General features: G+C 42.6%; 1 protein-coding gene across 4 annotated transcripts in view; it reads left to right on the plus strand.

The window, feature by feature from the left end:
* Positions 1-269: 269 nt before the first annotated feature.
* Positions 270-26,921, plus strand: part of ap2a1 (adaptor related protein complex 2 subunit alpha 1) — a 110,291-nt gene continuing 83,639 nt past the window's right edge. For 3 of the 4 annotated variants that reach the window (XM_069908534.1, XM_069908535.1, XM_069908536.1), the window contains exons 1-2: positions 270-483; positions 12,330-12,398. In XM_069908534.1, the coding sequence (XP_069764635.1) occupies positions 417-483; positions 12,330-12,398 (136 nt within the window). In that variant the 5' untranslated portion in view covers positions 270-416. The remainder of the gene's footprint in view (positions 484-12,329; positions 12,399-26,921) is intronic. The other variant, XM_069908537.1, reaches the window with a different exon arrangement.

The raw sequence follows: 26,921 nt of genomic DNA on the forward strand, positions 1-26,921 counted from the left end.
GTTATCAACCAATAGATTCCAGTGTCTCCTTTGATTGACGGTACAATGGATCAATAAGATATAACTAAATGTAGATTGACGTATCACCTAACCAATTGTCTGAGAAGGTGGGCTGACACTAATCCAACCTTGATTGACATGGTTTGGACCAATAGACTCTTGAAATGCATGATAAATGGCATTAACCCCGACCAATTGAACGGAAGACCGCTGTGACTGACGGTTGCGTTGGCCAACGGGGTCAGCGGAGGAGGGTTGGGTTGAGTCTTGAAGGGCCAGCCCAGTTCCGGCCTGCTGATCCAGGCGCCCAGTGACAAGCAGAGACCGAGGCCTGGTGTGAGATCCCCATTGTACGGCGACCCCGCGGTCTTGCGCCCTATACCCTTGGTCGAGGCGGCCGATTGTCAGCCGAGAAGATGCCCGCCGTGTCGAAAGGCGATGGGATGAGGGGATTGGCGGTGTTTATCTCTGACATTAGGAACTGTAAGTGGCTGCAGAGATGGGCCGGGGTGGGGGCGGTGGTGGGGGGGGGGCTCCTTTATAATTCATGAGCCCTCCTTTTAATATTGATGAGCCCCCCCCTCCCTCCCCAGTCATTCATTTTAATCTCTCCCTCATATTTTGATTTGCTTGTTGCTGGCAGTTGAGGGGAGGGGTGGGGAAGGGAGGTGTTGCATGGTTTCCACGGTGATGCCATGGAGGGCTGTCTTCCCCCCCCCCCCCCCCCCTCCTGTCGCACCCTGTGATGGTGCTTGGAGGGGGGTATTATTGAACGGGTTCCAGCGTGGATGGGAGGCAGGTTACAGGCTGCCCCCAATTTGACTTCCCCCTTCCCCCCCCTCCTCCTTTGCACCCACCCCCCCCCCCAAAAGTGGGCAATCCTGTGCCAATTTTGCTTTTTAAGGCAAAGTGGGCAGGAGAGAGGAGCAGATCGAATCCTCGAACCCTCCTGACGACCTTCCCCCATTCTTGCATTTATTCTCCACGGTTTCCCCCCACCAAACCAATTCGGAATGCAGGCCAGGACCTGGAAAGGTTGTTGATGAAAGGAATGCAAAAACGAGTACAGGTGCTCGAAAAGGAGGATCGGATAAGATGCACCAGGAGAATTGTCTGTCTCAAGGGCAAAGGCAAGGATTTTAGTCACATCGACTGCCTGACGATGAGTTTATTGTCATACACATTGTACACTGTACATGAGCACCAAAATTTGTACTTGCTGCAGCTGAATGGGTACTTGTTTGCGAAAAAAAAAACATAATTACAGTAAATTTAATTGAATTAAAAAGGCAATAAATACTTAAGGTAGATTATAAATATTTACAGTAATCCTAGAGCAAAAAAGTGACTTGCTATAGTGCAGACAGTGCTGTCGGAGCAATTCCTGATTGGTGTAACAAGAGGAGAGTCAAGGGTCTGATAGCTGTTGGAAATAAAGTGTTCTTCAACCAAGAGGTGTTGGTTTTCAGCTTGCTGTACCTTCTGGCCGAGCGTAACAGAAGAGGTTGCGACCAAGGTGATGGGGGTCCTTTACGATGTTATTAGTGAGCAACGTTGCTGCTTGGGTTAATGTAGAGAAGTGTCGAAAGATCAAATTGGTGAGGATGTTGTTGACTGCATTCATTAGAAAGTCTGTGGTTAACATAGGATGCTGCAATCCTGGTGTTGATCCTGCCACTGTATTCTTCTTTCTCAATACTCTTGATTAGTATTGAACTTTGATCTTCAACATCAGAGCTACAAATACAGCTCTTTTCTGAGACCACTCAAAGAAAAAGACTATCACTCCAGTCGGCGATAATGTTTGCTTACACTTGTGTTCTAGAACTGTGCCTCACTTGCAAGTCAAGTTTATTGTCACCTGATTGCACAAGTACAATCCGACGAACCCGCGTTCTCTGGTCCTCGATGCAAAACATGCAGGCACGCAATCAGGCATAACTCACATACAGCCAAACAATACATATGCAGGACAAGTATTTTATCTATATAAATATTATTTCATGAATATGAGAGTCTCGGATGGTTAGTTGAGCAGTTCTTTTGGCCCTTGGGTTTTGCCATGGATTGCAAAGCCCTACCAATACTTTCCCAGCCTGCTGGATGTATTACCAATGGTGCATGTTAAATTGTTCACTCAATAATTCCAGGTTAACAGGGACAGCAATGTCCATGTTTGCCTAAAACATTATGTCACAATCCCAACCGCCAATAGTAATGACAAAATGGCTATAATGTGTCCCCAGTGTCTGCTTTCATGCTAATCTAAAGTCCTTTTGAAATTGTTTGTTCAAATTTGCTATGTGTGCTTTTGTTCCTTTCCTGTAAGTTTGTACAAACTTCGCATTTTTCTGCAATTTGTTAGCTACCAAAATGCAGTTAGAGTGGATATTCTGCATACCATAAGCTAGATTGTCATCTGAACCATCTACTCTCTGCGTTTGCTTATTTTCACTTACTATTTAGAATCATTCAACACAATTCTACCTTAGTACTTGATAAAGAAGTTGAGCTACTGGGTCTAAACATCTCCCTCTGCAATTGGATCCTTGACTTCCTGTCGGGGAGACCTCAGGCAGCCGAATTCGTTACAGCATTTCCTAGATCATCACACCGAGCATGCCCCCCCCCCCCCCCCAATCCAGGGCTGATGCTTAGTACGCTGCTGACCCACGACTGTGCAACTAAACACAGCTCAAACCACATCATCAAGTGGTGGGCTTTATTAGTAAGAATGAGGAGTTAGTATACAGAGATGAGGTGCAGTTGCTAACGACCTGGCGCAGAGCCAACAGCCTGTATCTGAATGTTAAAGCAAAAGAGATGGTTGTTGACTTCAGGAGGGCCCGGTGGACCACTCTCCGCTGACCATTGACAGCTCAACCATTGAGCTTGTTAAGAATGCCAAGTTCCTCGGAGTGCACTTGGCAGAGAATCTCCTGATCCTGGTCTCCGGGTCAACAGCTCCATGGCCAAGAAAGCCCAGCAGCACCTCTACTTCCTGCAAAGGCTGAGGAAAGTTCATCTCCACCCCCCCCCCCCCCCCCGCCATCCTCACTACATTCTAGAGAGCTGTATTGAAAGCATCCTATGCAACTGTATCACTGCCTGGTTTGGAGGCTGCACCACCTCAGACCGCAAGACCCTGCAGAGAATCATGAAGTCAACGAAAAAGATCATTGGGGGCTCTCTTCCTACCATGACAGACGTCTGCACACTTGATGCAGGCGAAAGGCAATAAACATTGTGAAGTATTCCACACGCCTCTGATGTAAACTGTTCTCTCTTCTGCCATCTGGTAGGAGGGACCTTAGCACTTGGGGCTCTTGCGTCCAGATTGGGCAACAGTTTCCCCCCCCCCCCCCCAAGCTATCAGGGTCATGAATTCCCAGAGCATATGTGGATAATATACTGTGGACTTTTACTATATACATCTTAATATTTTAATGTGTTTAACTTCTGTTCTAACTTGTATTTGTGTAAATGTGCTCTTGGAGAAACGTATCTCGTATTTACCGTGCGAGCATTAAAGTTGACTTGATCACAGTGCCATTACGATAGTTCATCATTCACTTCGTGTATTGGGGCAATTTAGTTGTTCATAGTGAGCCATGTGTTGGAACTTGACTAGCTTGCCACAGAATGGAAGAGATGAGTGTGGGATCTTCTAATCTGTATGGCTGGTGATTTCATTATCTGTTTCCATGCAGTGTCCACTCCTAAAGTGCCAATATAATTTCTTGCTGTTTCTGAGGGCTTCAGGATAGTTTTCAAAAAAGTGAAATGACTTGATGTTAAAAGAAATAAAAGCAATGTCAGAAAGGTTGGGACCAAATTTGTCTGTTTGAAAGAGCCAGAGGTTGTGAGCTTGTTCATTTGGTCAACTCCCGTGACAATTAACACTGGACAGCAAATTTTTTTTCAAAAGGTTTGCTCCCTGAAAAGAAAAATTGGAGATTATTATCGACAACTTCAAGGTGAACACAAATATAATTTCAGATCTGCTGTACCACATAGGAAGTTGGAGAAACATTAAATTAACTTTTATTGAATTCAGCCTGTTTAATCGCACAATGACGCTGACACATCGCATTAGTTCCACGGACCTAAAAATGTTTTGCCGCTGATTTTTGTTTGTACTCAGCATCTGATGCCTTTCATGTCAGTGTCCAACTATAGTCGACCGGCATCGATGGATTCCAGTCGCCCTGATACTGGTTTTCCATGTGTTTGCCGTGCTCGTCACTGACAGCACCAAGATCAGCAGGGAAGAAGTCCAAGTGCGAATGCGGAAAATAATTTTCAACGACACCTTGCGCTTCATGGTTTTGTAGGCTTGGTAGACTTAAAAGATGATAGGAAATCACAAAAAATGAGTTATATCTTTTTTAAAAAAAAATGTACATGATAGGAAAAGTTGAAGGCTATTTTTGTGATCAGCAGCTCAAAATCCATAAAGTATACCGAAAAGTGTTCAAGAAGCAAAATCTTCATTGTCCAGTGTTATTCTTTTGTGTCTCCATCAACTTTTCAGAAGGTCCACTTAAAAAATGCGATAACCACTGGGCAATTACAACACCAGCTTATAAACTCATTGCAGCATGTTTGTATACTAGTCACCAAAGATTGCAATTGGAACTGCAAGCGTTTGTATAGATGGAAATGATCTCCTGAGGAGAATAGGAACTCTTATATCAAAACTATAATTAATGATCAAAAATACCAGGCTGCATTCATTTTGAGGTCTCATTATTGCATCAGTTTTTTGGGATGCTGAAATTAAGCTGCTGGGAGTTCCCTTGAACAGTTGTTAATGCAAGACAACAGCTCTTTGATCTCCTCAGTCAACAGTTAATGCTTCTTGGAAAATGTCACAAAAACAAGACCAACATTTCTATAAATGTTTTTTTTGCCTTTGACGATGGAGCACTTTCGTATGTACCAATGAAGTCATTGATGTAATAGAATCTGAGAGATTTGGATCAGAATCAGAATTTATTGTCAGGAAATTTGGTGTTTTGTGGCAGCATCTTAGCAAAAGCATTCGTATTATAACCACCTTACAAATTTACTTTTCATATAAAAAAAATATATATAGTAAGGCAGTGTCTTTGGTTCATTGATTATTGGCAGTGGGGAAGAAGCTGTCCTTGAGCTGCTGAGTGCTCGTCTTTAGGCTCCTGTACCTTTTCCCTGATGGTAGCAGAGTGAAGATGGCATGGCCTGGGTGGTGGGGGGCTTTGAGGATGGAGGCTGCTTTCTTAAGACACCACCTCTTGTAGACGTCCTCGATGGAGCGGTGCCTGTGATGTCTCAAGCTGAGTTAACAACCCTCTGGAATTTATTCTTAGTCCTGGGAGTTGGCACCTCCATACCAGGCAGTGATGCAACCAGCCAGAATGCTGGTTTACAGAGTCTTCAGTGACGTACTGAACCTCCTCAGACACCTCACAAAGTATAACCGCTGGCGAGCCTTTTTTGTGATTGCATCAACGTGGAGGCTCCAGGACAGATCTTCAGAGATGTTGGCACCCAGGAATTTGAAGTTCTTGTCCCTCTCCACTACTGAGTCCTCGATGAGGTCTGGGCCGTGTTCCCCTGACTTCTTTCTGAAGTCCACTATCATCTCCTTGGTTTTGCTAGCGTTGAGTGCAAGGTTGTTGTCATTACACCATTCAGTGAGCTAAGCCTATCATCTTTGCAGGCCAAAAACAGAGTTACTGAGATCAAGTCCCCCTTCCTAGCTTTCTCTAACCTCAATGGTCAAATCTTCTTTGTCACATCAGGGCCAAATTGACTATGTCAGTTAGTTATATCTGTCTGCATTTGGGCCTCTAAGCATTTCCTATCCAGGTATGTATGCCTTTTAAATATTGCAATTGTGCACACCTCTACAGTTAAGAGAGAATGTTTATTTTCAACATTTTTTATAAACATTGAAATTTAACATCCAAAAATAAAATACATTCAAAAAGATACAATACCCTTAAATCATATTTCATCCAAGGTGCCCACATTTGAATCAAACAGATTTTATTGCATTGATATTTTATTATTTTAAAGAAAAGGGAAACTAAACCCACTACCAAGAAACAAGGATAGAGAGAATGTTGAAAGGAAATGAGAGGGGTAATAGGAATCTTTGGGCTGTTCTGCTTAGAGACCGCATGGACCAGATGGACTGAACAGCCTCGCTGATCTTCAGGTTAGAGCTCCCAGCTTCTCTTCATAATAATAGTCGTAGGGTTTGTTGCTCCCAAGTAAGTGGAAAGACAAGGCTATGGTTTAATGTCTCATCTCTGTCAGTCTGAGATTCTTACCTGTTGCTCCAGGTCACCTGCTCAAATCTAGGAGTGGGTTGTATGTGAACTGTCCGATTCTGAATTGAGAATCTACTGACAGCCTTAGCAGAGACGCCAACTTGTGAAAGGAGGGGAACAAGGGGGAAGGGTGAAAGTCTTGGGTGTTGCTGCTATAAGTGGGGATAGGAAAGCTTTATCTTGTTGAAAAGTTCTATCCTGTTGCCATCAACCCATTGCTTGAGAAACTAGTGCAGATAAAGTCTAGTGAGTAATTGTTCCTGCTTTCAGAGATCTAGTTTCCTGTCTCAAAGTGATATTCCAAAATGTGGAATCAAATAGTTAAATAGAATTTGGAAAGCAGAGAATAATAGCACTGATTCTATGGCAGAGAATGATACAATATTGATATGCCACAATGTAACCATTGGCTGGTGAGGTACATTTATGTGTAACTAGTTTATATAAAAAATGGGATGAGTTGACACAGTAACATTAGATGTTTTGGATCTGGCTACATTGAGATGAAAAACTAAAGTATTTGAATAGGATGTTGCTGGTGTTTGAGAGAATGGTAGGGTTTGTTCCTTCTGAGCATCAAAGAGGCACTTTGCAGGACAGTTGTATGGAATATGTATCTCGTGATCAGTGCTGTTTGCTTTTCTGCTGGTGTGTTGCGCTGCATCCTAAAGAGAGGCCAACCGGCTACTTCGTTTCCTACAGCTCATTGAATGAAGAGGATGTTGTGATTAAAATGGTTTGGTACGAAGGACTGGGGGTGACTTATTGCTGAGGATTCTACTGCATTGCTCAAACCTTGCTTGAGAAAATAAGGTTAATAGCTTTTTTTGCCCTCTCCTCAGAGCTCTCCTTTCCCTGGGGGCACAGACTCACACTAGCATAGTTTAAAAGCAGGTCTCTCAAGCCCCATTTCAAGGTTGAGTCCAGGTCGACAGCGTTGGCAGAATATCAGTTGTTGAAAGTCTGATGCTCTTTAATATCCACATGACATCAGGTCTTCACCGTGCGCCGTGACTGACGTTTTACTGCTTCACCCAGGGAACTGAAGTGGCCATTTTTTTAAAAAACACTTTCTTCTATCACGATCAACTAATTCAGCATTGGGAACTTAACCTGGGCCTTTCTAATATGAAAAGTACAGTTCACTACCATAATACAGCTGGAAGTATTTTGTAAGAATATTTTATGGCCACCTGTGTGTAATGATATCAGCTCAGATGAGAATTCCAAACCATATCGCATCCTACTTTGACAAGCTGGAACTATTTTCAGCGAAGAATTCTCTAAGTATTTTAAAGTGCATTCTTTCCAAATATAGTAAATCAAGAGTTTGAATTTATAATTGTATTGCGATGTTGACAGTTATAATGTATTCTTTTATGGAATATCAGAGTTTGATCTATGTCCTGAAAGATTCCTTCAATAGCATTTGGAGAAAAGCTGGGAATTTTTTGAGATTATTGTGATAAGACTATGAGTAAAAATGTAATTTCTTGACACTGGTGTCAAATGATTCTGTCTGGAGTGCAGAAACTTTTGGAATCACTCTGACAAGAAAGATGTTTGGTAATATCTCTACGTTCCCAATTTTCTGTTTAGAAAAGGTCAGTGGGACTAGACAAAAAAAATGGTTCAGCTTGGACTAGAAGGCCCAAAGAGGCCTGTTTCTGTGCTATAGCGTTCTATGGTTCTACAATTAGATGTGAGAAGAGCTGGTGTCTATAATCTTTAGTTGAGAGGTATTCCCTCACGTTTTTACTAAACATTTTTTTGGGCACCTGCCTGTGTTTTGGTTATTATCTGATGAAAGACTGAAGCCCAAATGTTGGTTACCCTTTACTTCCTATCGATGCTGCATCACCTGCCGAGTTTCTCCATCATATTTGTGTATTGCACTCACCATGGCATCTGGAGACTTGCTTGTTTAACTCTCACTTCCTGTATCTCTGCATCAAAATTCTCAGAAGTGCATGCATACGTAAAATTCGAAACGTGCAGTAGAATTTCTTGCCTCCGAGCTTCCTCCTGCAACTAATAAAACTGTAAATAGTTTTAAGGGCAGTTTCTCGTAGGATCTTTCAGAAGAAGCAGCCAGGACATAAATTAAACTTTTTGTCTGAGAAACAGCATTTTGAACAATTGCAGGACTCCTTCACTACTGCAGGGACATATCCATTTGCTTTTATGTTGTCTAAGATTGAAGTTTAAAATCTAAAGAACAATTTCTTGATTATTATTTGCAGAGTGCCAGCATATATCACCTGGTTTTGTAATTTTAAAAAACATTATGTATTTAAATGAATTTCCATGAACAATTTTTGAAGTTTCACTTGCCGCAGAATAGAAAAATGTGTTTCAATTCCATCAGCCAGTGTTAACTCTTGCATACTAGGTGACCCCATTTACGTGTCTCCCTTCCTTGTTGCTGTGAGATGAAATGGACAACACTTTGGGATTGTTTGTGGAACATTTTTATCTTGTGCAGTCTGGATCTAATTTACATATGATAATTGGATCTGCAGCTCTTAGGTTTCAAATGGCTCAAAATATACCACCTTCATTCCAAATTGTCTGCAATCTTTTCCTTAGTCATTTATCTAACACTAGCCTCTTGTATGACCACACTCCCGAATCATGGGTCCTCTACCGGCACCACCTACGGCTCCTAGAACGCTTCCACCAGCGTTGTCTCCGCTCCATCCTCAATATCCATTGGAGCGCTTACATCCCTAACGTCGAAGTACTCGAGATGGCAGAGGTCGACAGCATCGAGTCCACGCTGCTGAAGATCCAGCTGCGCTGGATGGGTCACGTCTCCAGAATGGAGGACCATCGCCTTCCCAAGATCGTGTTATATGGCGAGCTCTCCACTGGCCACCGTGACAGAGGTGCACCAAAGAAAAGGTACAAGGACTGCCTAAAGAAATCTCTTGGTGCCTGCCACATTGACCACCGCCAGTGGGCTGATAACGCCTCAAACCGTGCATCTTGGCGCCTCACAGTTTGGCGGGCAGCAACCTCCTTTGAAGAAGACCGCAGAGCCCACCTCACTGACAAAAGGCAAAGGAGGAAAAACCCAACACCCAACCCCAACCAACCAATTTTCCCCTGCAACCGCTGCAATCGTGTCTGCCTGTCCCGCATCGGACTTGTCAGCCACAAACGAGCCTGCAGCTGACGTGGACTTTTTACCCCCTCCATAAATCTTCGTCCGCGAAGCCAAGCCAAAGAGCCTCTTGTGTATCTCTGATGTGAATTGGTCTCCTTTCTTCAGTTCTCAGGGCCCTTGGTCCTGTAATTCCCTCCCAAAACTCTACTCCCCATTATTTTAAAAGGTTGCTTAATTCATTTTCTGGTTATCAGTCCAAAACTATTTTATTTGATCCTGTTCCAGGAAAGCACCTTGTTTATTTATTTTTTAAAACCACATTAAAAGCGCTGGATAAATGCATCTTAACTTTATCTGCGAGTCAAAAAGCATTGCATGGGCAAACAAGGAGCAGTTTGGGGGACTCTGGGTCAGCATCCATGAAGAGAAATGGTCAGATTCAGATTTAATAGATTGTGTGCTGGGTATTTTGGGTTGGGACCCTTTTCTTTTAGATTAGTGTGGGAAGGGGAAGAGAATGAGTCTCAAAAAAGAGTCCTGACCCCAACATACTGACTGACCACTTCTCTTCATGGATACTGCCCGACCTGGTAAGTCAATCTGATTGTTGAAGATGCTAGCATGTACACTTCTTGTGGTAAGCAGAGACTTGTTCCTCTCTTTCCATCTCCCTCACCTGGGTTTCTGGAATCGAATCCCAGTTGTGCCTGAAACAATAAAAAGTTATATTAAAGGTACATAAAATTTCTTATCCTTTAAGGAATTGAAGCAGTCTATGTCAAGTGTTTCTACAGTTAGTTCTAATTTTTCATGCCTACTTAAAAAAACCTTCTTTCTCTGTTAAGAAATTGAAAAAGAAAATAGGTTTCAGATGCAGAATCAGGATTTATTGCCATGAAATTCAATGTTTTGCGGAAGCGGCGTAGTGCAAACGTTCATATTATAGCCATCTTCCAACATTACTAGAAAACAAAATGCACGAAAAGTCAGGCAAACCCTTCGGTTCATTGATCATTCAGGAATCTGATGGCGGTGGGGAAGAAGCTGTCCTTGTGCCGCTGAGTGCTCGTCTTTAGGCTCCTGCACCTTTTCCCCGATGGTAGCAGAGTGAAGAGGGTACGGCCTGGGGGAGGTGGGGGATCTTTGAGGATAGAGGCTGCTTTATTAAGACATCGACTCGTAGTTGTCCTCGATGGAGTGAAGTCTGGTGCCTGTGATGTCGCAGGCCGAGTTAACAACCCTCTGGAGTTTATTCTTGTCCTGAGAGTTGGTGCCTCAATACCAGGTAGTTGGTGCCTCCATACCAGCCAGAATGCTCTCCACAATACACCTGTAGATGTTTTTGGTGAAATGCCAAACCTCCTCAGACACCTCACAATGTATAGCTGCCTTGTGATTGCATCAACATGGAGGCTCCAAGACAGATCTTTGGAGATGTTGACACCCAGGAATTTGAAGTTCTTGACTCTCTCCACTACTGAGCCCTCGATGAGGACTGGGCTGTGTTCCCCTGACTTCCTCCTGAAGTTCACAATCATCTCCTTGATTTTGCTGATGTAGAGAGCAAGGTTGTTGTCATTACACCATTCAGCGAGCTGATCTATCTCCCTTCTGTACGCCTCCTCTGTTCGTGATTCTGCTGACAACTGTGATGTCATTGACAGACTTGTAGATAACACTGGAATTGTGCCTGGCCACGCAGTCGTTGGTGTGTAATGAGTAGATATGGGCTAAGCCCATATCCTTGTGTTGATGATCACTGAGGAGGAGACGTTGTTTCCAATTAGTACTGACTCTGGTCTTCTGGTGAGAAAGTCAAGGATTCAGTTGCGGGGTGAGGGGGGTGTGGTGGGTGACAGTGTACAGAGGCCTAGAGTTTGTAGCTTCTTGACCAGCACTGAAGGAATAATGCTATTGAAGGCCGGGCTGTAATCGATGAAGAGCAGCCTTGTATATAAATTGCTTTCAAGGTGATCCATTGCTGAGTGGAGAGCCAGCGATATTGCATCTACTGTTGAGCGATTGTGACAATAGGAAAATTGCAGTGGGTCCAGATCTTTGCTTACGGTCATGTAAATTCTGGCCATGACCAGCCTCCAGAAGCATTAGAAGTTAGTGCTACCAGGCAGTAGTCATTGAGGCAGCTCACGCTACTCTTCTTGGGTACCGGGGATGATTGATGTCCTATCTCGAAAATCAGATTTAATCTCTTTTATTTTTTCAAATGTTATCCAATTCCCTTATGATACTATTGAATTTGCTTTTGCAGGTCAGACTGTGCTTTCTTAATTTTTATTTTTGTTTTTGATCCATAATTTTGAATCCGTAGTCCTTTTTCCACTGGCATCTCAGTTAATTGACCGCGCAGTGTCCCGGGATAGGAAGCTGTGCTCTTTCCACTGGGCCACCTTTAACTGGGACACTGACTGCTTTTCCACTGAACACAACTCATCGTCGGGAATCAGAGACGTTGCCCTTTTTCCACTGGTTTAATCAGCACAGAGGCATTAGCTGATGCCTGACTATGAGTAGGTTTGGAGGCTGTCGATCTCCGGTGTGATTTGATATCATTTGTTGCCCCAGTGCTAATTGTTTTCCTTTTCCACAGGACCCTTAACCTGTTAATTCCTAGGACAAGGTTCCAGTGGAAAAAGGGCTTATGTTAGCTATTTAAATATCCCTCTTGCCATTGGAGATTCATTCACCCTACTTATTAAACCTCATAATTTTGGTCATCCATTGTATTTTAATTTGGGTATACAGCACAGTGACAGGCCCTTCCAGCCCACGAACCTAGGCTGCCCAAATACCCCATATGACCCCTGTACGTTTTTAAAAAAATATCCCCACATGTGATCTGCTAGACTTTTGTGTTGTTGAAGACCCTTCTTTTCTTTTAGGTAAAAGCAAAGAAGCTGAAATTAAACGCATAAACAAAGAACTGGCAAACATCCGATCAAAGTTCAAAGGTACGTGAATTTATTTGTTGATGGGGAGCCCCTTTTGATTTGTTTCAAGATGGTGATGGATTTTTAAAAAGTCACCACAGACCTGACAATGCCTCCACAAATTAACTGCCTACTTAAAAGGCACTGGTAGAACATGAAGGGGCGTGTGATTTTGGACCTCATTGGAGCTCTTGGCCAAAGTACTTGCAATTATTAGGCAATGAATCTGGATGGTATAAAATCTATGTCAAAAGGCACCAGCAAGTATTTCTGAGGATATTATACTCTTTCTTGCCTCACACAGTGTTTGAGGCAATTGTGTTACTGAACAAACCACAGGGCTATTTTGTTATTCTCCAATAAATGTGCCACCATCTTCCCGAAGCACTCTGCTTGATGTACCCTGCTCACATTTATGCACCTGCCGATAGTTTGTGAACAGACTGATTCGTTCAGGCACGACTCTTTGGGGAAATGTTATGAGGAAGTCTCTGTTGGTAACATATCTTTGCTCCCCATGGGTGTTGCCGGACCTGCTGAGTTTCTCCAGCACTTTTTGTGCATTAACTACATTCACAGCATCAGCAGACTTTCTTGTTTCACTCCCCAGAAATTGTTAATTGCCTTGGAAATTAATGGAAAGAACAGCACGTATAGAAAATGAGAAGCAAACTCGCAAATATAAAAAAAATGGTGTGGCTGTGTTTGTTTCTTCAAGTGGAACTCATTACCACAGCAGTTTGAGCCAAATGCATTCAAAAGAAAGCTGATAAACACATTATGGAGAAAGGAACAGAAGACTATGTTGATAAGGCATGATAAAATGCAGTGGGAGGAGGCTTTTTATGCATAAGTGCTGATGTGAACCATTTCCATGGCTTGTTCTATGCTGGTCATCTTAAGCAATATAAAATACATTAACCATTAGCTTAAGGCTTTGTGTAAAATATTTTGGATATTATGAGTGTGTGTCCGAAAGAGATTTAATTCTTGCTTGATGTTTGCTTAAGTGGTAACTGGGCATGACACTTTGATATTCTTTTGTCCCTACTTTTGTGAAGTCTACTTGTTTCATGGGAGAGGGGAAATGTGATTTTTCAAGATAACTCATTAACTACAGTGCCTCCATATTATTTTGGACAAAGACACTTTTTTTCGTTTATTTGCCCCTGTGCTGAACAGATTTAAATTTGTAATCACAAACAATTTACATGTGATTATAGTACACTTTCTAGATTTTATTAAAGGTTATTTGTATACATTTTTGTTTTGATCTTGTAGGAATTACAGCACTCTTTATGCATAGTTCCCCCAATTCAGGGCACCATAATATTTGGGGCATTTGGCTTCACAGATGTTTTGAATTCTCAGGTGTGTTTAATTACTTTATTGGGGCAGAGCTTGGCTTGCTTCTAAGCTTTTGATCAACTTTTGGAGTTTGTAGTTGCCATATTTCAACATGAGTTGTGCCAAGGGAAGTCAAAGAAGCCATTATGAAGCTGAGAAACAAGAATAAAACAGTAAGAGACATCACCCAAACTTTAGGATGACCAAAATCAACTTTTTGCAATATAATTAAGAAGAAAGGGCGTACTGGTGAACTCAGTAATTCTAAAGGGGACCCAAGGAAGACCCTCCATTGCTTAATGACAGAATAATTTCTTAATGAAGAAAAATCCCCAAATGCCTGCCCAACAGGTCAGGAAAAACTCTTCAGGAGGCAGATGGGGATATGTCAATGACGACGATCTGTAGAAGACTTCATGAACAGAGATAGAGAGACTAGACTGCAAGATGGAAAAGACGTGAGCCACAGAAACAGGATGGCCAGATTACAGTTTGCCAAGAAGTATATAAAAGAGCCTGCAAAATTCTGGAAAAAGATCTTGTGGACATGTGAGACCAAGATTAACCTGTATCAGAATGATGGCAAGAGCAAAGTATGGATGTGTAAAGAAACTGCCCAACATTTCAAGCATACCATCTCATCTGTGAAACATAGTGGTGGGGGTGTTATGTCCTAGGCATTTATGACTGCCACTGGTACTGGCGCACTTGTCCTCACTGATGATGTAACTGCTGATGGCAGAACCAAAATGAATTCTGAGAAACCTCTTATCTGTTCAAGTTTGAACAAATGCCTCCAAATTCATTGGTGGATGCCTCAACCTACAGCAAGACAGTGATGCCAAACGTGCCGCTAAAGCAACAAAGGAGTTTTTTTTAAAGCTTAAAAACTGGAAAATTCTTGAATGGCCAACTTAGTCACCCGATCTAAATTCAATTGAGCGTGCCTTCCTTATGCTGAAGAGAAAACTTAAAGGGATAACCCCCCGAAACAAGCAGGAACTGAAAATGTCTACAGTAGAGGCCTAGCAGAGCATCACCAGAGAGGATGCTCAGCACAAGGTGATGTCTATGAATCAGACTTCAAGCAGTTCTTGCATGCAAGGAATATGCACAACTTTGATCCATTAAATAAATAATTGCTTTCAATTAGTTTCAATAAAAGTCCAGATGTATTTTAATCCTTTATTTTAACACACAAACTTGAAATTATCTTCTTCACTGTTGAAATGAAATATCCATAAATGACATCTGTATAAATTTGGAGTAACATTTATGATCATGGTCAACTAAAGTTGTGAGTGTTTGTTTCATTCCCACTTCTCTGTAGCTCCATGTTTATAATATTCTATCTAAACTCCTGATTTGCGCTCTGCCCCACTGTGCATGCTTCTACTGGCACTCCAACCTCTGAACGCACTGCACATGCTCCTGGAACCACGCACCCACACAACCACTGAGATGACCGCGGAAAGTAAAACTAACACGGGGCACCCCCAATACTCGTGGGAACCAAACGGGGTGCTGGCCTAACAAGGTAAGTAAAAGAATTACACATTTCGGCCACTACAATACTGGCCCCTAATTATTATAATTAGACATAATGTCTTAAGTAACAATCACACAATAATACTTATAAAATTCAAACTTTATACAGATCTTCTTTATTCATAAGGCCAGCACATAGCCTTGAAAAAGAGTGATCTTTACCGTTACTCTGGATTAGTGAAGTCTGTAACCACAAAATGAAGTTGCTTGTACATATAAAAGTTCCTCTGTCTCCGGAATCTTTGAGTTAAAACGTTGATCAGCAGACCTCAAATCTTCCTCATACAAAATAAGCATTGCTTTCCCTTTGAATTTAACATGAGGCACTTTTTCAGCATGTTTCTTCAACAGCTTTTCATGGGAAGATTTTGAACTCTTTAACACCAAATTTTGAAAAATGTATTTGCTTCTCTCTATTTAATTAAACGTGTCTTTTAACCTTCTCTGCAACAGATTTGCACACTTCTTTTTTTCTATTCTACAATTGGTTATAAATAAGATTCAAATGACATTATTTCTTCATCTTGCTTGTTACATTACTGATTACTTCAAGTTACATTCTTTTGTTTTCTGTCGTCAACTGTTTTGTGTTATTAACCAAGGACTCATTCTCTTTCCAAAAATGAATCTCTTCCTCCAATCTTATACATTTTGATGATCCTGAAACTCTTTCCTCAACAAATGTATTCATTTCTTCAGCAGTTGTTCTTTTTTTTTCTGACCTTGCAAATTTTATTTACAATTAAATCTATATTTTTCTCAACTTTTTTCTTCCTCTAGATTTTTCCCTGAGTCACTTTTGAAATTAAAGAATCGTTCTTTTTGAAATCCGGTTTTGTTTTCAAGTACAAAGTTAAAATCTCTCTGTTCACTGTTTACATGATTATCTAATAGTTCCAAACCCTTTTTCAATATTTTGTTCTCTGAATGCAATTGCACCAAATTCAGTCACATGCTCCTTTATCCCATCAGTGTAATTTTCTGCATTTGCCAGTTTTGCAGCATATTGTGATATTCTTAATTAACTTTGTCTACTGTGATCTCTGAGCCACAAAGACTACTTTCAAATTTGCTCCGTCTTCTGTTGGTCCTGCCTCTAATTCAATTACACAGAAATAACCACCAGCAGAATTTCCATCATCGTCTCATACTTCACTTTCATCCATTGCTGATGAAAATAATTCCTTCACTATTGTTTTAGATGCCTTAGATTTATTTTCACATTTGCTGTGCCCACAACTCAACAAATTTCACAATTGAAATCCTGTGAAACACTTGTCTTTAACTGTTCCTGTGCAATATAATTATTTCTTTCTAAAGGTCCATTAACTGTCCATCCAAGCCTAGTCTTAACAGCATAAGGTCCACCTCCCCTACTTTGTACTACATCTAGTGGTTCCAAAGCCTTTGGTATGACTGAACCAATCAACATCTCTAACTCTGAATTAACCAGGTAGATAAACCTTCCTCATCAAAACGATGTGGAATATTTCATTCGTGCACAGGCATAGTCTTGTGAGTGTATAAATTTGGAAGATCACAACATTTTTCGTCATGCAATCCAGCAACCTCTAAGCCTGAAACAATGCCGGTTTCAATGGCCTTTCTTGTCTCGTGGTTTTCAACGTAATCTTTGACTTTCTTCCTTGAAGGTTAAGTTTGTCCATCAGTCCCACTGTGCAAAAGGATGCAGTGCTGCCTGGGTCAAGAAATGCATAAGTGCATATCATTACATTCTCATTCTTGCTCTTGACTTGTTCAGACACTGTTGAGAGTTTTCAGTTATCCATACCGGCCCCAGTAAGACCATTTGTCTGAACCGAGCCTATAAAACTGTTTTCTGGCATTTCTTTTGTTTCTGTTTGCTCTTCCCCCCCCCCCCCCATTCCTTGTTCCTTTGATGGATATGCAGTATTCTAGGATGCTTCAAATTGCATATGCAACAACTAAGTTGCTTCTTGCAATTTTTGATTAGGCGTGCTTTACACAGACAGTCAGAACATTTTCCTTTTTTAAAAAAAGTGATTTTAAAAAATATTTGTGTTCCTTGTTTCCTAACTGTAAACACGTTTCCAAAACATGTCCACCTTTATAGAACAAAGAACGCTTCTCAGTAGGTAAACTCTCCTTTTCCCTAATTACTTTATCATTTTCACTTTTCTTTTCAGTTTATTTTATTGGTACGTCAAAAATGTATGCATATCCAAATTACTATAAATCAAAGTCCATACATGCTATTTTATTTTTTGTTTTCCTCCCCCCCCCCCTTCCCTCCCACACAGGAAAACCTCCAAAAAAAGCAATAAAAAAAAACAGAAAAGGAAAAGAAAGAAAATAGACTAATTATATAAACAATACTGGATGTCATCTTATAATTAAATTGCAACCTAATTATATTAACCTCTACAACAATGAATATATTCACTAAATATAAGATAGGCAATAAGCTAAAGCACTAGCTAAGTAGTTGAGATAAGATGAGGCCAGGGCGTGACAAACTCAAACCATAATCTACCAATTAACAGTGTAGATCTTTATAAGGTTATAACACTAATCTTTTGCATATATGGAAACTAAATTCTTTAAAAAAAAATTAGTATATTTATTCTTTAAATTATAAGTAATGTTTTCTATGGGTATACAGCTTGGCATTTCACCATGCCATCTATTTAACACTAAATCCGTGTCCAATTTCCATGAAACAGCAATACATTTTCTGGCCACTGCCAGTGCAATTTTTAAAAATTCTCTTAGAAACCAATCCAACTTTAAATCTGGATTAATCCGTGAGATATCCCCCAAAAGAAATAGCATAGGATTTCTTGGGAGTCTAACCCCCATTACCTGCTCAAGAAAATCTATTAAATTGATCCAAAAAGAGTTCAATTTGGGACATGTCCATGTAGAATGTAAAAAAAAATACCTACATCCTATTTACATCAGAAACACTTGTCCAAAATATCTGAATTCAATTTATTAAGCTTTTGTGGTGTAAAATATAACTGATGTATAATGCTGCCCATTATCGCCTACTCTTTTTGAATTAGTGATTCAACCATTAGCGGAACTTATTAGAACAGATTTAGATATTAAGGGTATTAAAACAGGGAATACTGAACATAAAATTAGTTTATTTGCAGATATGTGATTGTTTATTTGACAGATCTGGTAAGTTCATTATATATGCGATTGAAACAATATGGGGTAGTTTCAGGATATAAAGTTAATTGGGACAAAAGTGAAATGATGCCTTTAACTTCGGGTGATTATACTCAACGTAGACAAAATACAAAATTTAAATGGCCAGATGGAGGGATAAAATATTTGGGAATTCAAATTGATAACCATTTATAAAATCTGTTTAAACTTAATTATGGACCATTGTTTAAGAAAATAGAAGAGGGTTTTTTAAAAATGGGTGGATTTACCGATTACACTAATTGGTTGAGTAAATTGTATTAAAATGAATGTTTTTCTATAAGTGTAATATTTATTTCAATAAATAACCTATTGATATTCCTAAAAAGATTTTTAAAGATCTAAATAAAATTATAAGGAAATTTTTATGGAAAGGTAAAATGTCAAGGATTTCTATGGAAAAATTAAGGCGGAGGTTTGAGTTAGGAGGTTTACAACTTCCAAATTTTGAATATTATTACAAAGCAGCCCAGCTAAGATTTTACTCTTCCTTTTTTGAGGAGGGAGAAAAGATGGCTTGGGTTAATAAAGAAATAAATAAGATGGGTGAAAAAATATCTGAGGAATTTTTATATAAAAGGTACAAGACACTATTAATAAGGGAAGTAGATAAACTGATATTAAGACATTTGGTTAGAGTGTGGCACAAGGTACATATGCTGCTGGGTATTAAGGGATATGGATCAGGAAGGATGCCATTAATACAAAATCAATTGATCCCATTCACATTGAGTAATATAAATTTTATTCATTGTTTTTTTTAAAAAGGTATAAAATCTATCAAAGATTGTTATCAAGGTAGACATTTAATTACATTTGATCAATTGAAATTTAATATCTTTTTCTTTATTTATAATTGACACAATAATAGCAAAAGTACTCCTTTTCAATTTTGGACGAGACTGTGAGTTAGTCCTCCCTGCATCTTTGTTTCCCATTGAAGTTTCTCTGTATTTCCAAATATTGGATCTGTTTCAAAGTGCACCTGCCCTTCAAGAAAATCCACCAAAATCTTTGATCGAATTTTATCTGGAAATCATGAGCCAAATGTCTTCATCATCCCATATTTGAAAGGGTAATTTATCTAAGATGATTCACATATTACTAGGCATGTCGAGCTTATTAATGCTTTCAATATCTTCCATGGCATTACAACATCCTTTTTAAAAGAGAGTGTATGCTTGGAGAGCCTTTGCATCATTGGTGACCATTTAAGAACTTTATCCATAGAAGCTAAAGCAATTCAATGCTTGTTGCCAAAATTCTTCTCTCGTAAATATTTAGCTCTGTCAAATCCTTTATCTGAGGTCAAATGTTGAGAACTCTTTACAAGTTCCTTGGACTCTCCTTCTGTACACATTTCCAAATAATGAAAACAAAGTTCAGGGTCTTGGCACTTGTTTTCGATATTGCGTCTAAAAGATCTCATGGATGCTTGGTACTGAAGTGGGTCTCCATCAAAAGCTTGAATCTCCTTCTTTGGCAAAGAAGAGAGACTCTAGCTGGATCAATGATGCAGTAATTATTTTTATTCTCAGGGATGATTGTTCGTTGCTCTGCTCTACACCTCGTAGCAGTTAAAACATCTGAAAATCTAATGTGTAGATTCATCCATATTCCTGATGCTTGACTCAAATGCCAAGGAAGCTGCAGCATTTGACTGAACCCAAGCCGCAGCACTTTCGGTGGATTTTACCACTGGCACGTGTGGCTTGGCTATACCATGCTCTGGAAAGATTTGTTGGATGTGCATGTCTTGTACCCGTGGTACTAAAATTTCTGTCTCAATAATTTGTTTAGTTTCCTGTGGTTCACTCTTAAAATATAATTCCATACCATCCTACACTTTAGGTAATCTACTTCGAGCACCTGATACTTTGGAACCTTTTAGTGCATTCGACAAGGAATCAATAATAACTCTTCATTTATCTCAATTCCATTTGCTCCTTTTGCTTCCTTTGCTGCTCCCACTTTAGCTCCCCATCTCTTCGTAGCTGCTTCCCCTGTGCTTCATCTAGTTCTTCCAAGGCATATTTATCCTTGAGCCATTCATGTTCTGTATCAATAATGGCCTTTTCAACTCTTGTTGATGTTACACTAGAAACTGCAGCTTGAACTAGAGCAACTTTGTTTGCTTTTATAGTCAACGTTTGACTCATTGTCTCCTGCTTGTATTTCTTCCTGCAGGTCTAATGTTTACTTAATACTTGTCTCCTTCTCGAATTCGAATTGATCAACTGTTGCATCTTCATCATTTGTTGACACGTCTTCAGTGTTTTCTTCATCATCTTTTGGCTTTTGCAATGATTTTGCAATGTCTTCATTCCCATCAACCGAAGCCTTGGCTTCTTTCCTTGCCAGATTCAGTCTTGCATTGAGAACACTTTTAATTCCACTTGGATCTAATTCTGTTGTCTCATTTCTTTTCTAAGATCTGCAGCCTTCATGTCTTCAATATGTTGCTTCTTAACAGCAAAGTCAACAGCTGCTTCAGCCATCTTACTCATCGTTCCACTGTCCTTCTAACTTTTAATTTTTTTGTTCCAAACAATACACTTTAGTTGACTACATGTAGTGACTTAAATCCAATAGTCGTTTGAAGGCTAAGTGAGACACTTCATAGTGTCACGTTTTCAATTAGTTTCAATGCAAGTCCAGATGTATTTCAGTATTTTAACACATAAACTTGAAATTTCCGTCTTTAATGTTGAAATGAAATATCCATAAATAACATCTGTATAAACTTCCAGTAACATCTATAATCGCGGTCAACTAAAGTTATGAGTGTTTGTTTCACTCGCCCTTCTCTCGTTCCATGTTTATAATCTATCTAAACTCCCGATTCGCGCTCTGTCCCACCGCGCTCGCTCCAGCTGGCATTCCAACACCCATCCTCCTGGAACCACACATGGGCACAAAAACTAACTCTGGACGCTTCTGACGTTCATAGGGACAAAAGGAGACGCCGACCTAACAAGGGAAGTAAAAGAATTACACATTTTAGCCACTACAATGTCAACTATAATATACGTACTGTTGCTGTGTCCCCAATATGGTGCCCTGAAGTGAGAGGATGGTGTAAAAAGTGCTGCAATTTTTACACGGTCAAACCAAAATGTACACAAATACCCTTTAATAAAATCTGGAATGTGCACTTTAATCACATGTGAATTGTTTGAAAACAGATTTAAAACGGAGGAGCACAGGGGCAAATAAAGGAAAAATAATGTCTTAAACATTATGGAGAGCACTTTGGTTTGTAGGCAGAGTTCTCGTACCAACCGACAATATCCGCATAAGAACACCTATGAATTAGAAATCCAGCACAAAACTGGCCCATCCAGAACCAGCGTCTATTGATCCCATTTACCAGCATCAGGTTTTCTTCTATACCTTGGCATTTCATATGTCTGTCAATGTTTTTCAATGTTGCCGGAGTACCTGGGTCCACCACTTTTTTTTTGCCAAGTAGTATTTTCCAGATTACAGCCATCCTCTACCCTTCGACCCCCTCACCTTGAACCTCTACCCCTCCACCCCCTCACCTTGAACCTCTACCCCTCCACCCCCTCACCTTGACCCTCTACCCCGCCACCCCCTCGCCTTGAACCGCCACCCCCTCGCCTTGAACCGCCACCCCCTCGCCTTGAACCGCCACCCCCTCGCCTTGAACCGCCACCCCCTCGCCTTGAACCGCCACCCCCTCGCCTTGAACCGCCACCCCCTCGCCTTGAACCGCCACCCCCTCGCCTTGAACCGCCACCCCCTCGCCTTGAACCGCCACCCCCTCGCCTTGAACCGCCACCCCCTCGCCTTGAACCGCCACCCCCTCGCCTTGAACCGCCACCCCCTCGCCTTGAACCGCCACCCCCTCGCCTTGAACCGCCACCCCCTCGCCTTGAACCGCCACCCCCTCGCCTTGAACCGCCACCCCCTCGCCTTGAACCGCCACCCCCTCGCCTTGAACCGCCACCCCCTCGCCTTGAACCGCCACCCCCTCGCCTTGAACCGCCACCCCCTCGCCTTGAACCGCCACCCCCTCGCCTTGAACCGCCACCCCCTCGCCTTGAACCGCCACCCCCTCGCCCTGAACCGCCACCCCCTCGCCCTGAACCGCCACCCCCTCGCCCTGAACCGCCACCCCCTCGCCCTGAACCGCCACCCCCTCGCCCTGAACCGCCACCCCCTCGCCCTGAACCGCCACCCCCTCGCCCTGAACCGCCACCCCCTCGCCCTGAACCGCCACCCCCTCGCCCTGAACCGCCACCCCCTCGCCCTGAGCCGCCACCCCCTCGCCCTGAGCCGCCACCCCCTCGCCCTGAGCCGCCACCCCCTCGCCCTGAGCCGCCACCCCCTCGCCCTGAGCCGCCACCCCCCTCGCCCTGAACCGCCACCCCCTCGCCCTGAACCGCCACCCCCTCGCCCTGAACCGCCACCCCCTCGCCCTGAACCGCCACCCCCTCGCCCTGAACCGCCACCCCCTCGCCCTGAACCGCCACCCCCTCGCCCTGAACCGCCACCCCCTCGCCCTGAACCGCCACCCCCTCGCCCTGAACCGCCACCCCCTCGCCCTGAACCGCCACCCCCTCGCCCTGAACCGCCACCCCCTCGCCCTGAACCGCCACCCCCTCGCCCTGAACCGCCACCCCCTCGCCCTGAACCGCCACCCCCTCGCCCTGAACCGCCACCCCCTCGCCCTGAACCGCCACCCCCTCGCCCTGAACCGCCACCCCCTCGCCCTGAACCGCCACCCCCTCGCCCTGAACCGCCACCCCCTCGCCCTGAACCGCCACCCCCTCGCCCTGAACCGCCACCCCCTCGCCCTGAACCGCCACCCCCTCGCCCTGAACCGCCACCCCCTCGCCCTGAACCGCCACCCCCTCGCCCTGAACCGCCACCCCCTCGCCCTGAACCGCCACCCCCTCGCCCTGAACCGCCACCCCCTCGCCCTGAACCGCCACCCCCTCGCCCTGAACCGCCACCCCCTCGCCCTGAACCGCCACCCCCCTCGCCCTGAACCGCCACCCCCTCGCCCTGAACCGCCACCCCCTCGCCCTGAACCGCCACCCCCTCGCCCTGAACCGCCACCCCCTCGCCCTGAACCGCCACCCCCTCGCCCTGAACCGCCACCCCCTCGCCCTGAACCGCCACCCCCTCGCCCTGAACCGCCACCCCCTCGCCCTGAACCGCCACCCCCTCGCCCTGAACCGCCACCCCCTCGCCCTGAACCGCCACCCCCTCGCCCTGAACCGCCACCCCCTCGCCCTGAACCGCCACCCCCTCGCCCTGAACCGCCACCCCCTCGCCCTGAACCGCCACCCCCTCGCCCTGAACCGCCACCCCCTCGCCCTGAACCGCCACCCCCTCGCCCTGAACCGCCACCCCCTCGCCCTGAACCGCCACCCCCTCGCCCTGAACCGCCACCCCCTCGCCCTGAACCGCCACCCCCTCGCCCTCGCCTCCTGCTCCAAGAAAAAACAAGCCCAACTGATCCCGTTTTTCCGATTAAGTAAATAACTGCATGGAACATCTTAATAATCTCCAATGCAATAAAACGCTCCCATGTATTCCAGATCAACCCTTGCTTTTCCAAGTGATGATTAATCTTGTCCTTCAGAATTTTTCCACTAATTTCTCTACCACTGACATTAAATTTGCTGACCCGTAATTTCCAGACTTGTGCCTGGCAGCCAAGGGAGATTTTAAAATCTCTTGTCAGAGGTCCAGCAATCCCTTTCTTTGCAGTCTGGCATGGGTTTATCTGTTTTTGTATCTACTGAGGTATCTAATGCACCCTTTTTAAAAACTCACAAGACGATCCCTGACCTCCCTCCCTAAAATCTGCTACTACAATATTGAAGCTGCAATTATTGATGCAGCGTCATGTTTTAACAATGTCAGAAAGAGGTGTCCTCACCAGGAAATTAATTGCATTGTAGCCTGTTTCCAATTCAATATTGCAACAAAACAAAAATAGACTTGGACTCACCTACTTCACCTTCTATTGTCCTCATATTCTAATGATGTGATGATTGAGTTGTTGGCAGTTAATCTGTTAGCCTGCCACGTACATAACCCAGACATGACAGAAGGAAAGCCCAGAGTGGTGCAGAGCTTTGGGAACTGTCCACCCCCATGTCCTCGCTCCCTCCCAGACTAAGATGTACACAACACATTTCCTCGACTCAATTTGCTAATGTTGCAGATGTTGGAATCTTGTTTTGTGAAATAAAGTGCCTCATTTGCATTTGAACCCACAATGGAAATTCCTCAGGGGCTGTTCCTTAGATTGAAGTAAATATTTATGCCGATCTGTTTTTAAATTTGCCTGGTTAGTGTAGTCTGTGTCCTCTGTTTCTCCTGTTCTGGACAAGGAAAACAAGAAATATTAATTCTGAAATCAAAATAAAGACAAAATGCTGAAAATACTCAGGGGATCTATTTTATGTTAAAATCAGTCCCTTTCCAATACTAGTAAAAACACCCAGAAATGCTGGAGGATCTCAGTCAGTCTTGCAGTGTCCATTGAAGGCCAACATCTATTACTGATGTTTTGGGCCTGAGCCCTTCTTCAAGGGAGAAGCAAAGAGCAGGAAATGTCAGAATGAAGACCTTTCTTTTTTTTTCTTTTTTTTTTAAATTTTTTATTTTTCACACCATAAATCACAATAGCCACTTAGAATGAAGACCTTTCTGATACAAAAACAGGAATTCTATTGCTTCTCCAAGTTCTCTTCATGCAAGACCAGCAGTCAATCTAATGAATCTCTGCTCTCTGCCATTAGTTTTAACTGTAGCTGGATTGAAAGAATTTTGGGAACTGGAAACTGGTGCACTTTCTGGTGGTTTAATTGGGGCTGGAACACCCGAGGCTTCAAGAAGTAGAAATCCAAGGTTCTCCACTTTGTTGACCTGTGCTAAGGTGGCAGTGAGAGTGTTTTGAGGAAAGGTCACTGATCCAAAGTGTTGACTAGTTTCTGTTTACCCCACAGATGCTACTTAACAGGCTGATTTCTTCTGCAGTTTTTGTTCTTGCACCAGTCGTGGTGAGAGGGTGACTTATTGCTTCCCTGGGCTGGGGAAGGTGGACAAGATGAGCTGAGGATTCTGCCTATTTTGTATTGCATGGTTGCTGTCGATGTAACACTGGACAACAGTTTTTTTTCCCAAAAGGTTTGCTAGATTATGATAGACAGCTTCAAGATGAACACAAAGATAATTTCGGATTATCTGAATCATGTAGGAAGTTGAAGAAACATTAAATTAACTTATTGAATTTAGTATGTTTAATCACATAATCATTCTGACACATTGTGTTGTTCAACTGACCTAAAACTGTTTTCCCGCTGATTTTAGTGTGTACTTGGCATCTAATGCCTCTCATGTCAGTGTCCAACAATAGTCGGCCAGCACTGATGGATTCCAGCTGCCCTGATACCACTTTTCTATGGTTGCAATGTCCTGGTGAAACCTTTCACCGTGTTAGTCACTGACAGCACCAAGATCAGTCGGCAAGAAGTCCAAGTGCGAATGCAGATAATGAATTTTCTGACCTGGTTTTGTCTGCTTGAAGTAGACTTAAAATGTGACAGGAAATCACAAAAATAGATTGTGTCTTTAAAAAGAAAAGGTATGTGATAGAAACATTTTAAGGTGATTTTTGTGATCAGTAGCCCAAAATTCATAAAAGTGTTCAAGAAGCAAGATCTTCGTTGTGCAGTGTAATAATTGGATTTTGTCATGGAATATGAAAATTTAAAAAAAAACAAATAGGAAGTATTGGAAGCACTCAGGGAGCACGTGTGGAGAAATAAATATTTTGGATTGAAGAACTGATGAATGGTCTTCAATCTGAAGGATTAACACTTTGTTTGGACAGATGTGACACTTCTCACCATTTTCTTTTTTATTTCTTGAATAGAATAAACTGCCAGTGGAGAATGACAGACTGAGGAAGGTTGTTTCACTCAGATTTAGTGGAGCAGTGGGGCCTTGACAAAGTAAAATGCAGTAAACCCCCTAGTATCTGGCACCTACGAAGATTTATAGATGTTGGATAAGTGAATTTTACGGTTGTTTGAGATTGCGTGATTGGTGAACTAACAGCAAGGCACACCAATTTTAAACTTCCATACATTGTACCTATTTATTTTCTGGGTTTTTTTTGCCAGTTGGTTGAGGTTGCCACTTGCTGGAATTCCAGATAACAGAGATTTTACTGTACTATCAAGAGGAATCCTTTGAATATCATGGTTCTTTCGGTTTCCTCTGTGTTCCGAAGGGAAAACTGTTTTCATGCAATGCAACTGCTAACAGGAACCTGAATTAGGCAATTGTTTAAAATATTAAAATTGGAGAACTGAGCTGATGTTGTAATGCTGGCCTGAGCTGTGGAAGTACATGCATTACTGGTACAGTTTACAGCGTGGGATTGCCTCCCTCCTCCAAACA

This window comes from Narcine bancroftii, chromosome 13, assembly GCF_036971445.1.
Source record: "Narcine bancroftii isolate sNarBan1 chromosome 13, sNarBan1.hap1, whole genome shotgun sequence".
Lineage (NCBI taxonomy): Eukaryota > Metazoa > Chordata > Chondrichthyes > Torpediniformes > Narcinidae > Narcine > Narcine bancroftii.